Genomic DNA, 15,941 nt, shown 5'->3' with positions numbered 1-15,941 from the left:
GAGAGAAGTGATAGTTGCCCATTTCCACCCTCCCTCTGCACCCCCCAGGGCCACCTCTCATGCTGTTAGGGACAGTTTCCCAGCCCTCTGGAGCAGATTTTCGGTGGGCTGCAGTGGAAATGGGGGGAGTCAGAAAATTGCCCCTTCCCTGTTCTGCCAATGGAAATGCTCCACTAGATTAAAAGTCTTCAAAGGAGCACTTCTATCTGTGGGAGGCAGATACTGGATCCAACCCATAATTTATGAATAAACTCATAAGATCCCTGATAGATCAGACGAAAGGCTGTCTACTGCAGCATCCTGTCTCCCATGCCAACAGATGCCTCTGGGAAACCCATAAGCAAGTTATGAAGGCAATACCCCTCCTGGTGTTGTACCTAATATGATATGGGATTAAAACAAGCTCTCACAGTCATTATTTAATCTTGTTTTTTGCAGGTGATCTAAGCAATAAGATGAAGTTTTTGGGTGAGGATGAGAGGGCATTTATTCTAAACCTAAAGAAAAACGAATGTGAAGAAACAGGCTTTGAATATGATGGAAGGGTTAATGCGTGGGATCTGCCGTATTATATGAATCGTACAGAGGAGCTCAAGTACTCCATAGATCAAGAAAAGCTGAAGGAGTACTTCCCCATTGAAGCCGTCACAGAAGGTTTATTGAATATTTACCAGCAGCTGCTGGGACTTGTATTTGAACCAGTGGGTGATGCTCATGTGTGGCATGAGAGCGTTACTGTTTACACAGTAAAAGACAGTTCAACAGGAGAGGTTTTAGGGCAGTTCTACTTGGACCTGTACCCAAGGTAACTATGATTTCTAGCTCCCTCTCTCTCTTTCTTTTCCTTTAGAGCTATTGTTTTTTTCCCTTGCATGCAGGTCACTGAATTATTCATAAAATAAGACCACAATCCTATTCACATTTAGGAGTAAGCTGTACTGAAAGTGTGACTTGCTTCTGATTAAACATAAAGAGGCCTGCACTGTAAGATCAAGTCACTGACTTGGTTTAATTTCCTCAAAAAAAATATTACATGGAAACTGATCACTGTTGGTTGCTTGGTAGAGGGTGGGGTGGAAACCTGAAACCTTGATCATGGCTTGTGCCAATCCTTTTGCACACTCTCTTTCTCCCCAGAAGGAATAATTCTGGGGACTTTATTGTGTTTGGCATCCATATGTTTAGAAATGAGCTATTTCAACTCTACTCTCTGCAAAGTACTACTGGAATCTATTCAAAACACAAGTAGAACCTAAAATGATTATAAGTGCCAAGTTAATTTGTTTTTGTGTTTGCAACATGGCTTTACTTCACTTGACAAAGCTTAAGGTGTGTTCCAGCCTGTAGTCTTATGAGACTGAACAGCGCAATCAGGCAGAAGTATTTTCTAAATCTCCTCAGTCAACCCTCGGAACTTCTTTGTGGAACAGAAAACATATATTGCTGCTTGAGGGACTTGCCTTGTTGCTCATTCTGTCTCCATCTTGAAGAAAAAAAGTGCAAAGGAAACCTAACTTTGGTCTTCATGAAAGTCCACACGTCTACATGGAAGGGATGCTAAATGCTTTCAAGGAGCAACCAATGAACTGGAGGGAGAAAGAGAAGGGAGTGGAAGAGCAAACAAGTGAAAGAGCAGTGTCTTCAGGTGAAAGGGACCATAAGCTTGGTGTGCTTATGCATTGGAAGTAAAGCGGAGGGAAAGCAGGAAAGAAAAGTTATGTGTGATGGAGCCCTTAATCTCAAGTAAGTGTGCATAGGGTTGCAGCCTCAGCATCCTGGAAAAGGACAAGCAAGAACTTTTAGTACTTATGGCAGTATTTAGAGGAAGAACATATCATCATAAATCATTGCAGCTAAATTGTTTCCCTTCTTCCTCATGAAGACTATAGCTCAATTTAGGTGGAGTGCTGAATCATGGTTTGGTGGCTGGAACCTCCCCTCTGGGCTTGGGTGTTCCCTCCTCCTCCTCTCTTTTTCATGGGAAGGGGTGCCCTACATCACTTCCTTAGTTTTCATCCGGAAAACTAGATGCTAAAATCCAAACCACATTTTCCAAATTAGTGGCTTGGAGATAGAATCTGAGCCTCAATTTGCCCATTTTGACTTCATGGTGAATTCTGGTTAATGGTAACTAGGAGGTAGAGGAGGAAATCAGCACGAGGGAAGGTAGTTTGCCCTTTGTGTGCTGATAACACTCATTGTGGAATTTTTGACTAGAACCCTTTTGCTTTGCCTGATGCTGGCTGACTTAGGAATGACCTTGCATGCTATTTGAATCCACTGTCATTTCCGTTTCCATGACCTTGGAACGTCTGCTGTGTTCTGGGAGTTGCCAGGGCTTTGTGGGCCTTGCTTCCCCTTGGACTCCAGGTGATATGCTGGGATTATTTGGACATAGGCCCTATTTGTAAAAAGATCTGTATGTACATAAGGTATTCTGGAGACAAGTCAGTTCTTGTGGACTTGATTTGTAAAGACTCAAGCACCCTTCCCTTGAACAACCCCAGAACTTTCCATTTAAAGGTGCAAACTGTATGCCACCCTGAGATCTCAATGATACAGGGGAGGATACAAATGTTTTAAATGAATAAATAAATCCTATGTGGACTGCTAGCAGCCCCCGAACTTGGAGGCTGGTGAGTATCAAATGCAGGGCAGAGCCCTATGTGGTCCAGCTGCCCTGCACTTCTGCTAGACAAGCAATTTCGCCCATGTAGCAGTAGCACCTTGGAGTGGGAGGAAGGAGGCTGGGGTGGCCATAGGATACGTCATGTCACAGCCGCCCCAGTGTCCTCCCCGCCCCCCACTGCCCCTGGGAGCATCCACTTTTCCCCATCTCCACATTACATTTTCCCAGTGCATAAAGGTAGCTGGTGTGTTTTTGTCCACACTAGCTAGGAAGGTGAGGGGGCAGGGAGCACAGTTTTGTGGTTCGGACCTTGGAGACAGGAAACCAAACTTTTCTGTGCCCACCCCCCCATGTTGTCTGGGGTAGCATAGGATCACTCCTTTCTACTTTTCAGACTATTTAAGAAGCCAAACTGTTTAGAGCCCCTTTACTTGGTAATGTAGTTTGTTTTGCTGTGATGTGCTTTCTTAAACCGTGATTCTACACCAATAGCCATGCAGGACTGGACAACTCACTGGGGGATGAGAGAGCTGTATATGCCATGTCCTTCAGGCCTAGATGCTCCTGAAAATGCTTTCTTATCATGGAGCCTGTTTACTATGAGAGGCACAAGAAAAAGGGTGCTCAAGTGCATCTCTTATAACCCTCCAGAACTTATCATCATCACCAGTTAAATTAATAGATCTGAATCAATTCCCAGAATTGTATGGTACTTGTGTATTTTGTCCCAGAGAGCAAATAGCAGCTGTGGAGGTTGGGACCGTTTGGATCTGAAAACTGGGGCAGGGGGAATCTCCTCATATTTCCAAGCATCATGGCCCTGATCTGAAACTGAGTCCCCTGTAACACAATGACCTTGGCCACCAATGTGCCCCCAGATACCTTTGTCACCTATCAAGATGCCTTACTCTCCCATGTTTTATTTATTATGTTTCATTAACACAGTTTTTTACCGGCAGCTGGGATTCACGTGAAATAGGTTTCTGATGGTGCTGAAAATGGTGTCAAAGCAGGTGTTTAGTGTGTTAAGGCTCAGACCCCACCTCTGACATGTACTCAGTCTTCTGAGCTGTGGGCTGCCTATACGGAGCGGATTGCCACCACAATAAGCAAAACACCACATTTTTGCTGCATCGGGCGGCAGCTAATCCCAATGCAGGAGCAAAAGCGTGGGGTTTCCGGTAGGCGACCAATCAGCAGTTGCCATCTGTTCAGCTATGCCTCCGCTGTGACTCCGGAGCAAGGATAGAGAATGGATGCATGGTACTCATGCACAGTACTTTGCAGCTTCACAGGGAAGCCCCACAATGGCTGTGAGGTGGCTGCTGCATTGTGGTATAGACACCCCCCTGGTTACTTGTCCTTTGCCATGTTGTACATCCTCTGTCCTTTCATTGGAGTGACAGGGAGCTCTCGGAATCACAGCCCTTTTGTATTTCCACAAAAGGAAAGTGGCCGTGAGGGTGTTTTGATCAGAAACTTTTGGGTCCCAAATGTACTATATACTTTCTTGGTGTAGTTATTCCTCCTTAAAATATCTCTTTAGAAGAGATTAGGCTAATGGGGAAGGTGGAATATGAAGAGAAAAGGCCCGAGCCACCCATTTGATAGTTCAGCTTCAGAAAGTATAATATGACATAGTTTAGCTGCTCTCTATGGTTCACAAAAGCTACTGAGCTGTAAAACCTGGTTTAATGCAATAGTGGTAGTCAGAAATATTGTGAAGTTGAATGCTACCTATTATTGTCTATACCTTGCTTCCCAGTTTCAAAGGCTACCGTTATTCTTCATTCCTGACATTGTTTTTCATGTTTGAAGGAAACACTAATTCTTCAGGGGATAGGATATGCATGTCCTTTCCTATAATTACCATAACTAAGGATAGCTTACAGTAAAACTGGCACGCAAAAGTGGCCACAGCTGTTCCCTTAAGTAGTATTATTTTGAAATTTTAAAAAGAAAGCAGCTAAGCATTAGGTTATTTTATAGGTTTGTATGCATAGGGCTGATGACATTGTTTAGATCCCAAGTATGATGGCTGTTATAAAACTATAGGGAAATGCTTTCTTGTTCTTTGCTATTCCAGGAAAAGGATGATCCTTTTTCTAATATAAATAAGCAATGCCAAATGATTCATCAATCTTTCTCTGTGGTGCTTTTCTAAAGGATGGTTTTGGCCTATTTTCTTACTCAGAGAAGGAAAGTATGGGCATGCTGCATGCTTTGGTCTCCAGCCTGGCTGTCTTCTTTCTGATGGCAGCAGAATGATGTCAGTAGCAGCTCTGGTAACAAACTTCACAAAGCCAACACTGGATTGCCCATCACTGCTGCGACATGGCGAGGTGAAAACGTACTTCCATGAGTTTGGGCATGTAATGCATCAGATATGTGCGCAGGTCAGTAGTTGCTTTATTCCACCAAAATAAATAAGAAGTAGTAAAATTTCTAGTCTGGCTACGTGAATGTAACTTCCATGTTTACAGAAGATGACATATCTAATGCCATGTCAACTTTTCCCAGTTGAAAAATGTTTTATTTCCAAATTAATGGTAAATTTGAATGGACCCTTGTATAGTTAGAAATCTTTTCACTTTGTCAAGTTTGTATATTTCCCGTTGCAATAATATTTAAATAAATAAATCCTATGACAAGAAATCCTTACGATGAGTAAGCCCTGCTCCCATGAAAGTCAATGACAGACTTGCTCATTGACCTTAGTAGTTGCTTCACTTGGAGGAAAAACCTGCTTCGCACCTCTGCTTAACCCAGCCATTGTGAATACAGTCTGCTTGTACCTGTAGAGCCCCATCCTAAGTTCTGTTTCACTCTAGACCAGGGGTGGGCAACTTGTGGCCCACAAATCCCATCCTCCCTCACCATTAAATATGCTGCCTAGGGCTGATGAGAATTGTAGGTGGAGGGGACCAAGTTGCCTATCCCTGCTCTAGACTGTTAAAGTGGGCTAGTATGGTTGATACGTGAAAAGTCTGATTGGGCCATATGTGTGGAGCTGATGTATTAGTCCCAATTTCACCAGCCCACGTATTCAATTTATAGCTCACGTGCATTGGTCATAAGCCAGAATGCAACCCTGTCTTTTCAGCACTTTTTAACTTTCTATAACTTTGGCACTTTCTACTAGGTAGATATGAAATTTTGCACAATTGTAGACCTCATTAGTTAGATCATGGATGCCGAGTTTCAAGTGATTAGCTCAACAGGTGCCATTTTTATAAGCAGTAGAATTTTGAGGTTTATAATGGTGGAAACCTTTTTTTATCTTTTGGTGACTCGCCTTAATTAAAGGAGCATATATATGGGGTGTGGGTGTGGGTGTGGGTGTATACACATGCTTTTGTATTCTAGTTATTTATATTTGTTCTCATCTTTCATAGACTGATTTTGCTCGGTTTAGTGGAACTAATGTGGAAACAGATTTTGTAGAGGTACCATCACAAATGTTCGAGAACTGGGTATGGGAAAAAGAACCACTGCAACTAATGTCAAAACATTATAAAGATGGAAGCCAGGTCCCAGATGATCTCCTCGAAAAGCTCATTGCTTCTAGGCTATCAAACACGGGTATTCTCTCTTTCTTTCTTTTTTGCTTTTGGTTGGATTTGATTTTGTGTGTGAGAGAGAATTCTTGACATAACTTGAAAGGGAAAAAGGCCCTAGCAATCCTTGTAAGAAATATCTAAAAGTTCCGTACTTTAATGTTTTGAATTATGAGGGAAGTCTAAGAAATCTGCTTTGGATCTGTCTGAACTTTGCTAGCTGGGGCTGATGGGAGTTGTAGGCCAAAACATCTGGAGGGCCCCTGCCTTAAGTGAACAGAGGGCACCTTTGAATGCAACTCAGTGAGCTTAAAGCACCTCTCCCAACAGAGCACAGGAGGGAGTACACTGCTTCCTCTCCACCACAGCCAGCACGCTGCCTACCTCTGTTCTGGACAGAACACAGCCAGAAGAGAACTAAAGAGAGGCTCGCTTCGCACCTACATTGTACTCTTTCTATCGCCTTTTTATTTTCCCAGGCATTTACATTTTATATTGTGGTTGTAAATGAAAGAGCTTTCCTTCCTCCACAGCTAGCATAGAAATCAAACAGACTGTTAGAGGAGGGATAGAGTGTCTGTCCCCACTTCTGCCAGCCTGCTTACTGATCTGCATTGAATTCCTGATTGCTTATGGAAACATGCAGCCCCCTGTACTCTACTCTGGCTAAACTTGTCCCTTCTCAGCCACCATTGGGGATTGCTGCTCCAAACCACCATTTTGTTGCTGATGCTGAATATCGGCAGCACAGCAGTGGCAGGAATGTGGCCCATAATGGGCCTGAGGAGCTGGAAAGTAGCTCCAGATTCCTCGCAGCTGCCCATTCTTGGCCTATGGCTACGAGGCGAGTTCTTAAATGTAAGGCTGATTTAATGTTTATAATGAGATTTTTAATTATTATTATTATTATTATTATTTATTTATATAGCACCATCAATGTACATGGTGCTGTACAGAGTAAAACAGTAAATAGCAAGACCCTGCCGCATAGGCTTACAATCTAATAAAATCATAGTAAAACAATAAGGAGGGGAAGAGAATGCAAACAGGTACAGGGTAGGGTAAGCAGGCACAGGGTAGGGAAAAACTAACAGTAGAAAGTAACAGTAGAAGTCTGCACAACATCAAGTTTTAAAAGCTTTAGGAAAAAGAAAAGTTTTTAGTTGAGCTTTAAAAGCTGTGGTTGAACTTGTAGTTCTCAAATGTTCTGGAAGAGCGTTCCAGGCGTAAGGGGCAGCAGACGAAAATGGACGAAGCCGAGCAAGGGAAGTAGAGGCCCTTGGGCAGGCGAGAAACATGGCATCAGAGGAGCGAAGAGCATGAGCGGGGCAATAGTGTGAGATGAGAGAGGAGAGATAGGAAGGAGCTAGACCGTGAAAAGCTTTGAAGGTTAACAGGAGAAGTTTATATTGGATTCTGAAGTGAATTGGAAGCCAATGAAGAGATTTCAGAAGCGGAGTAACATGGTCGGAGCGGCGAGCCAAGAAGATGATCTTAGCAGCAGAGTGGTGAACAGAAACCAACGGACTGATGTGAGAAGAAGGAAGGCCAGAGAGAAGAAGGTTGCAGTAGTCCAACCGTGAAATAACCAGTGCATGAACAAGCGTCTTGGCAGAAGAGACAGACAAAAATGATCGAATCCTGGCAATATTATACAGGAAAAATCGACAAGATTTAGCTACTGCCTCAATATGAGGAATAAAGGAGAGCGAGGAGTCAAAGATAAAGCCAAGGCTACGAGCTTCCTTGACCGGAGTAAGCGTAACATCATTGACAGTAAGAGAGAATGAGAGATGAGGAGAAGGTTTAGGAGGAAAAACAAGCAATTCAGTCTTTGCCATGTTAAGTTTCAAGCGACGATGAAGCAGCCAAGCTGAGATATCTGAAAGACATGCCGAGATACGATCGTGAACATCAGGAGAAAGTTCCGGAGATGACAGATATAGTTGTATATCATCGGCGTACAGATGATATTGGAGGCCATGAGATTGAATAAGCTTGCCCAAGGGCAACATGTATAAGAAAACAACAACGGGCCAAGCACCGAGCCTTGCGGAACCCCTACTGAAAGGGGAAAGGAGGAAGACGAGCTGCCATTAGCCAACACGCTGAAAGAGCGACCCGCTAGATAGGAGGCAAAAAGATAGACAGAGCCACAAAATCCAAGGTCATGAAGGGAATCTAAGGGAAGATCATGATCAACCATGTCAAAGGCTGCAGTTAGATCAAGGAGAATAAGAACGGAATAATGGCCTTTAGACTTGGCAGTAAGGAGATCATTGGTGACCTTAGTAAGGGCTGTTTCGGTGGAATGCAGAGGACAGAATCCAGATTGAAATGGATCCAAAGCAGAGTTACTAGAAAGAAAGTCAAGACAGCGAGAGTAGACCGCACGCTCCAGGATCTTTGAAACAAACGGCAACAAAGAGACAGGTCGAATCTAATTCAGAATTAATCTAATTCTGCTAATTCTAGAATTAATCTAATTCTGCTGTTCTATAAGCACTTAATCTAATACTTTTCTATAGTACTTTCCCAGGTGAGATTATATGGCACTCACCACATCTTACTAAGACCCTTGTTCTGGTGGTAGTTTGTTAAAATGGAGTTTTGCCCCTCTTATTTAACTAGGTCTTCTGACTCTTCGTCAGATTGTTTTGAGCAAGGTTGATCAGTCTGTTCATACTAAATCTTCTGCTGATCCCGCTGAGGAATATGCCAAGTACTGTGAAGAAATTTTGGGAATACCTGCAACCCCAGGTATGGAAACTTAAATTTTCCATTTGTATCTTGTTAATGTTGCAAAAAAAAAACATTAGTAAACATGTGTTAGGAGTATGTTCCTTGTATCTAAGTAAGGAATGATGTTTATAAAATATTGTTTTCATTCAGACTTTCCAGATGAATGTGGTACAGTTCCTTTTGACATTGTGATTATTGTATTCGACCACCCCCTTGGGCAGAAGGCTGAGATGGGTTAGATGCAGAGTTCTTTGAATGGCGTACTCCTCATTGAACTAGTGCTCATGTATCTCGGCTTTCCTTGCACCCCCTGAAAAACTACTCCTGAGGGTTCAAAGATCCTCTGTCACTGGGAAATGTAGGGGGTTGGGGAGGGGGATAGATGAAAATAGCCTTCTCCCCCCCCCACTTATATTTGTGAACTCTCTGCGGGGCTGAGATCCTTTAAGTCGTGGGCGATCAACTTTTGGCCCTCCAGATGTTTTGGCCTACAACTCTCATCATATTTCACCATTGATTATGCTAGCTAGGGCTGATGGGAGTGGTAGGTCAACACATGCTTCCCAACTTTGAATCCAACTCGGTGAGTTTAAAGCACCTCTTAGCAGAGTACAGGATGGAGTACACCACTTTCTCTCTTCTACAGCCAGTACTCTGCCTATTGCTGTTCTGAACAGAGCACAGCCAGAAGAGAAGGAGTGAAGCAATCTCTCAGCAGGCTGTGCATAGGACTAGCAAGGCACAATACCTGCTTGCACTTATTTCAAAGCAATGCTTTCAAGTTGAGGATGGCCACCAGGGTGCATCGTAGGACAGTTGCTAGAACCCCAGCAATGACTGCATCTTGAGAGCCACCATTTTATTTTTTTTCCAGTGTCATGGAGTGACACTAGGTCAGGCACTCTAGGGTATTGTAAAAAGGCAGTTCCCAGCTGCCTTGTTGCTGTCACTGCCAAGTAAGCCCTGTGGATCCCCATTCATAGAATCATGGTAGAGTTGGAAGTGGCCTATAAGGCCATGGAGTCCAACCCCCTGCTCACTGCAGGAATCCACATTAAAGCATACCTGACAGATGGCTGTCCAGCTGCCTCTTGAATGCCTCTAGTGTGGCACAGCCCACTACCTCCCTAGGTAATTGGTTCCATTGTCATATAGCTCTCTTAACAGTCAGGAAGTTTTTCCTGATGTCCAGCCAGAATTTGGCTTCCTGTAACATTATTCTGAGTCCTGCATTCTGGGATAATCGTGAAGAGATCCTGGCCTTCCTCTGTGTGACAACCATTTCAAGTACTTGAGGAGTGCTGTTGTAAGAGGGGAGCCACCAGAGGGCACTTAGTCCAGGGCCCTTCAAACCTGGAACCATCCCTGGTGGCCACAAATGGGAGAACCTCTCTTTCTCTGCATTGAAACTTGGATAAAGTCTTTTTCCTTCCTGTTTCCCCTCAGGTGTGCCCTGTCCACCACTGCTTCAGTCACATCACTGGGATGTGGCGGAGGTGGCTGGCACTTCAGGTGGGGTTCAGCATGATCAAGAAGCAAATGTTGCACTTTTATGTACTTGGCATTTGCATATATATATATATATATATATATATATATATATATATATATATATCCTTCCTCTAAGACGTTCAGAACACTGTGGGATTCTCCCAGATGTACTTGGCTTCAGAGATATAACTTCATAAGGTGCCTTCAGACTGTTCGCTGAGACATTCTGTTTTACACAGGCCCTACACAATCGGTAGGCCCCATGTTTCTCTTTCTGCTGCATTTTAAGGTACAAATATGCCAGCTACCTTCGGCCATTTGGCAAGTGGATATGACGGCCAGTACTACGGCTACCTATGGAGTGAAGTTTTCTCTATGGATATTTTTTACAACTGTTTTAAAAAAGAAGGGATAATGAATCCACAGGTAGGAGAATTTACTTCATGACACTTACTATAAGAGCGGTCCATTTCAAAATTTTCTGTAGACTCAAAAATACTGTTTACTAGAAAGGATATAACCGTGAAGTTTGTAATACATAGGCTTTTCTGCTATATTTGTGTCAAATAAAGGGTAGGCATTTAAATCTGCATGAACAGCAGGCTTATTTTTATAAGATGTTTAATTTAATTTTATAGTATCTTTACATTTTTGATGTTTTATATTTCTATTCTGAGCTGCTCTGAGAGCCCTTTTGCTAAATTTATAAATCCTTAAATATGTATTTTGACACATATATATATAAATATTTCTATAAACATGTTTTTATCTGAAAATTCAGTGGATACCCTTTTGTTTGGATGAAACTTGAAATAAATAACTGTAGAATTCTTGCTAGCTGAGTTTTGTGGCGTGCTGCCTTCTGTGAGCAGACATGGACCATTCATCTGGTGACCTGATTCACCACTCCCAGACCAAGAATTGGGGATTGAAATAGATGAAATTGTGTTTTATTTATTTATTTTTTAAAGGATTTTTATGCCGCCATTCAGCCAAAAAAAGCTCTCACGGCGGCTTACAAAAGTATTTCTTGACAGTCCCTGCCCACAGGCTTACAATCTAAAAGACATGACACAAAAGGAAAGGGGATTGGGAGGGAGGAGGAGGAGGGGAAAAGGAAAGCAAATTCAGGCACTACAATCTTAGTTGGAAAGTTCAGCAGTTACAGGTGACAGCAGGAGGGAGGGGGCTCTCAGCTAGAGTTGGACCCAGGCACGGTGGAGAGGTGCCTGGCTGCTGCTTCCTCCCTCACTGGTGGCCTCTGCAGAGACAGTTGGTATGTTTTATGGTTCTATTCAGTTGCACTGGCTCTGAAAATATATAACGTTGTTTGTATTCCGCATATATTAAAATGCATGCACAATCTGAGATCTTGGGTTGCATCCAGATTTATCCTGGATCAACTATGCTTGCGAAAGTGGACTTCCTGGCCCCCTCCTGCAGGCAGCAGCCTCTCCAAACTCTGAAAAATCTATGACCCCGTTAAGCCACAGTTAATTTTGAGCTAAACATTATGGCTTAGCGTGTCATAAGAACCATGATTTAGCAAGTCGTTTGAACCATTTCTAACCATGGTGGCTACATAACTACCTTCTAGTTGCCTTATCCACCTAGGAGGCCATAATAATTGTAATCATTGTTGTTTCTTTTGCATCTATTTTAAAAAGCAGCTGTAGAATCTAAAGATGCGGAATTAAAAAGAATACAATAAAAACACCAGAACCTGGTCTGAAGGTGTACAATTTTACACGAACAGACATATAAGGAAGAGGAAATGGTAAGGGAAAACAATGGAGGAAAAGAACATATTAAAATACCTTAGTAAATTGGAAAAGACGTGAAAATAGATAAGCCTTGAGGCACTTCTTGAAGCGCAGGGAGAGACTGAGTCCTACTAATATACGGGGGGGGGGGGGGGCAGTGAATGAATTCCAAAGATAAGGTACTGCCAAAGAAAACGGATGGCAGCATGAGACGTCAGATATAATTTTTGGTCTAACTAAAAGATTGGCACCAGAGGAACTGAAGGCTCAGTAGGAACGTGCAGAGATAAATAGGAGAACTAGAGTGCAAAAGTTTAAAATTTAAACATGAACATGGCAGTGAAGGAAAGGTAGCGCACAAGAGGAAAATAGGAGAAACATGGTCATATTTATGAGTAAGAAATACACAGTAAAGAACACAACAGTGATTTTAGCCGTTGGGGTTGGTGGTTCCAATTTTGGTGGGGCTGTGAATCCATTTTGGGCTTTAGTCAGAACCAGCCACACCTTTAAAGGACCTATCCAAAGTGCTGAACCCTTGTGTAAAAATTATGCATGGTGTGAAGAATGTGGATAGGGAGATATTTTTCTCCCTCTTCCATAATACCAAAACCTGGGCTCATCCCATGAGGCTGACTGGTGGGAGATGCAGGACAGATAAAAGGAAATACTTCTTCACACAGCACATAGTTAAACTATGGGATTCACTACCGTGGGATATAGTGATAGCCACCAATTTGGATGGCTTTAAAAGGGAATTGAATAAATTCCTTGAGGAGAAGGCTATCAATGGTTAGTAGTCCTGATGGCTATGTGCTACCTCCAGTAGCAGAGGCAATAAGCCTATGTACACTAGTTGGTGGGGAACATGGGTAAGAAGGTGCTGTTGCACCAGGTCCTGCTTGAGGGTCCCAGTAATGATACAATGCCTCTTTTATGTCAATAATGTTGAAGGAGGCTAAAGATACTAGTATTTTAATGTTCTTCATTGCTTTAATGTGTTTAAATTGTTTTTGTTTGCTGCCTTGAGGGCCATTTTTGTAGAAAGATAAGGTATACATCAAATACATAAGTAAAATAAAATAAATAAAGAGTTCAGCTGGCAGAAATGCAAACATACACTCTGCCAATTGTGGACTTACGTAATATATGTTTAATATAGTAAAATCTCTAAGTGCTTTACATATAAAAATATTACAAATCTCAGTTAAAATACATACAAAATACAGTAACAGTACAACATTTCAACTTCCTACAGTTCCATGGGGTGGGCAGAAAGTAGATCATTCTTGACCATTGGCCATGCTTGCAGGATATTCTGGGAATTGAAGTCCAAAACATCTGGAGATTACTTTCTGTCTACCACTGCCATAGAGCATTTTGTCGTTTTGCAGCAGCAATCCATGACTATGAAAACATACTTGGGGGAAAGTAATCTGCTGAAGTTGTACCTAAGACGGGTAGAAGCCATCTATATAATAGTACCCTAAAAAGGATTTGAGGATTATAGAGATACAAAGCTTTGCCCTATATATGTTTAACAGAGGACACTGGAAATATGGACAGACATAAACTGTTTGGCAGATCTGTTTTCTTCATGAAGACCAATACACCTTGACCATTTTTGGTCACTGCAAGTCTTGTAAACCATTCAAAAAAAAGCTTGGTTTGCTGATTCTGTGATAACAAATGAGTGCTGCAGCCTTCAGAAGATCCATGTCAGTCATACTGTGGGGTGATATTGGGGCAGTAAGGGGAAGAGAAGAGGCTGTGTGGTAAGACAAATATAATCATTTCAGCTGCAAGCCAAGACTGCAAGCTGCTTCCATCCTGCACAGGGTTTGCTTCATTATTTATTGTGGATTTAGAAATCTTGCATAAACATGAAAATTTAACCTAACATTTTAATTTTCTTTCAGGCTGGAATGAAATACAGAAATCTTATCTTGAAGCCTGGAGGCTCATTAGATGGCATGGATATGCTCCAAAACTTTTTAGGTCGTAAGCCAAACCAAAAAGCTTTTCTGTTGAGCAAAGGATTATATACTTAATAAAACTATGGGTTTTTCGTAATCCGATGTAATCTGGGGAATCAGTCTTATAATACCTGTTGATTTTCATGTTCTGAAAGGTAAAACACAAGGGTTTTCCCCAGGACAGATGTGATTGTTTTTCTAATGGTTTTTATTACCCGTTTTCAATATTCATAATTCTCACTGCCACCTTAACATCCACACTGAATTGTACTGTACTTTACCGTAACTCTTACTTTTTACTAGTAAATTATTTGTGGATTGTAATGAAGTCATGAAAAAGTGTGCAATAAATTTAACGTAACATTGAGCATTTCGTGGGGTTTTCATTTTGAACAACAGAGTTAATCGCTATGCTTCCTCTATACCACGTAACTTGTATTTGGCACATCTGTATCCTCTTTTTAAATTCTATTCAATGTGTAGAAGCCATTTTGAGGGATTTATTAACCTGATTACCTTGTATGAAAGCAACAGTGTTCAAGAACAATGACTGGGGCCAAAATTCAATACCCCCTTCCACCTCTTGAGCCTTTAGAGAATGTAGAATCTGTGAGTGTGACCATAAGAGGAAGTGGTTGGAAGATGCCCTTTCCTTGGGTGGAATCAGGACACTCCCAGCCTGTCGTTCCAACTCCCAAGCCTCACATGTTCTGTCTGCATGTTCTCTCCCACTGCTTTTATGATGGAAGGCAAAGTCTCCCCCCCCCTTTCTGCCCGAGGGAGTAATTCAATTTTGGAAAACCTCTCTGGGGCTGCTTTCTGGGACAAAAGTCAAAGAGGATGGGACCAAATGCAAAGTGGGTAGGACATTGTCATCGTAGCTTAAAACTCTTATTTTCAGTAACTACATCTTATGAGGCATTTCAACCTTTTAGAATTTGGAGTGGGGGGACTACAAAAGCTGGGGAAACCACAAACAGTTGGGGAAAGGAGGGCAGTGGAAGGGGCATGACCCTCTGGGAGAACCCCAGATCTGGCCTGAGGTCCAAGACCCCCTGATTTAAGGAATTATCCCATTTGTTGTTGTACCTTCTATTTAGGTTCAGCGGCATTGATACATACTCCTCATGGCAAATGAAACTAGCCTGCCCACAGTTCTGTCAATTTGCCAGGAGCTGACTGTAGCTGACCAGCTTTTGCTTCTCTGCGCCTTTGTTGTGAGGAAGGGAGAAAAATGTTTCTGTTTGAAGACTAATCTGTACATTAACAAAAAGCTTACAGTGCAACCTTCAGAATGCAGGTGGAGAGGTTGCACCTCTTTGTATATAGACAAACATAATGTTGGACCAAAGTTTCATTTTGAGCCCTTCTGCCTGATATGCAGAGGCTTCTGAGTAAGGTATGGTGCATCATGAGATAATGTTCCTTTCTAAATCTGCTGACAAGAAGCTTCCACAGGAGGGAGATCTTTCTCTGAATAGAGAGGCTTTAGCAAATGCTGCCACTTGAATATTTGGGCTTGGAAATGGTGGGAAGGGAGCAGCAGGGAGAAAAGTTTGCATAAAATTGATGGGCTAATATTTGTCGGAGATTAGCTTAATTTTTTAAAAACAACAACAGCCTAGTGGGGATAATTTGTGGATGAAATTCTTGCAATACTATAATTGAATAGCAAACTGCCATTAATATCCCTTAGCCAGTGATCTCAAGAACATTGACTTAGTATTCTGTTGCATTAAATTCAATGGGACTTTGATTTTAAATGTATTTATTAGAACTGAGT

The 15,941-nt window shown here is 42.1% G+C and overlaps 1 protein-coding gene across 1 annotated transcript in view; it reads left to right on the top strand.

Annotated features, from left to right (window-relative positions):
• Window positions 1–14,514, top strand: part of NLN (neurolysin) — a 33,331-nt gene extending 18,817 nt beyond the window's left edge. Inside the window, exons 8-13 of the mRNA XM_063128009.1 lie at window positions 439–805; window positions 4,824–5,025; window positions 6,025–6,211; window positions 8,818–8,946; window positions 10,709–10,845; window positions 14,102–14,514. Coding sequence (XP_062984079.1) covers window positions 439–805; window positions 4,824–5,025; window positions 6,025–6,211; window positions 8,818–8,946; window positions 10,709–10,845; window positions 14,102–14,233 — 1,154 coding nt within the window. The 3' untranslated portion in view covers window positions 14,234–14,514. The remainder of the gene's footprint in view (window positions 1–438; window positions 806–4,823; window positions 5,026–6,024; window positions 6,212–8,817; window positions 8,947–10,708; window positions 10,846–14,101) is intronic.
• The last annotated feature ends 1,427 nt before the right edge of the window (window positions 14,515–15,941 follow it).

Source organism: Elgaria multicarinata, chromosome 6 (assembly GCF_023053635.1).
Source record: "Elgaria multicarinata webbii isolate HBS135686 ecotype San Diego chromosome 6, rElgMul1.1.pri, whole genome shotgun sequence".
In the NCBI taxonomy this organism is placed as follows: Eukaryota; Metazoa; Chordata; class Lepidosauria; order Squamata; family Anguidae; genus Elgaria; species Elgaria multicarinata.
Note: the sequence above shows the minus strand (reverse complement) of the source record. Positions and strands in the feature narration are given on the sequence as shown.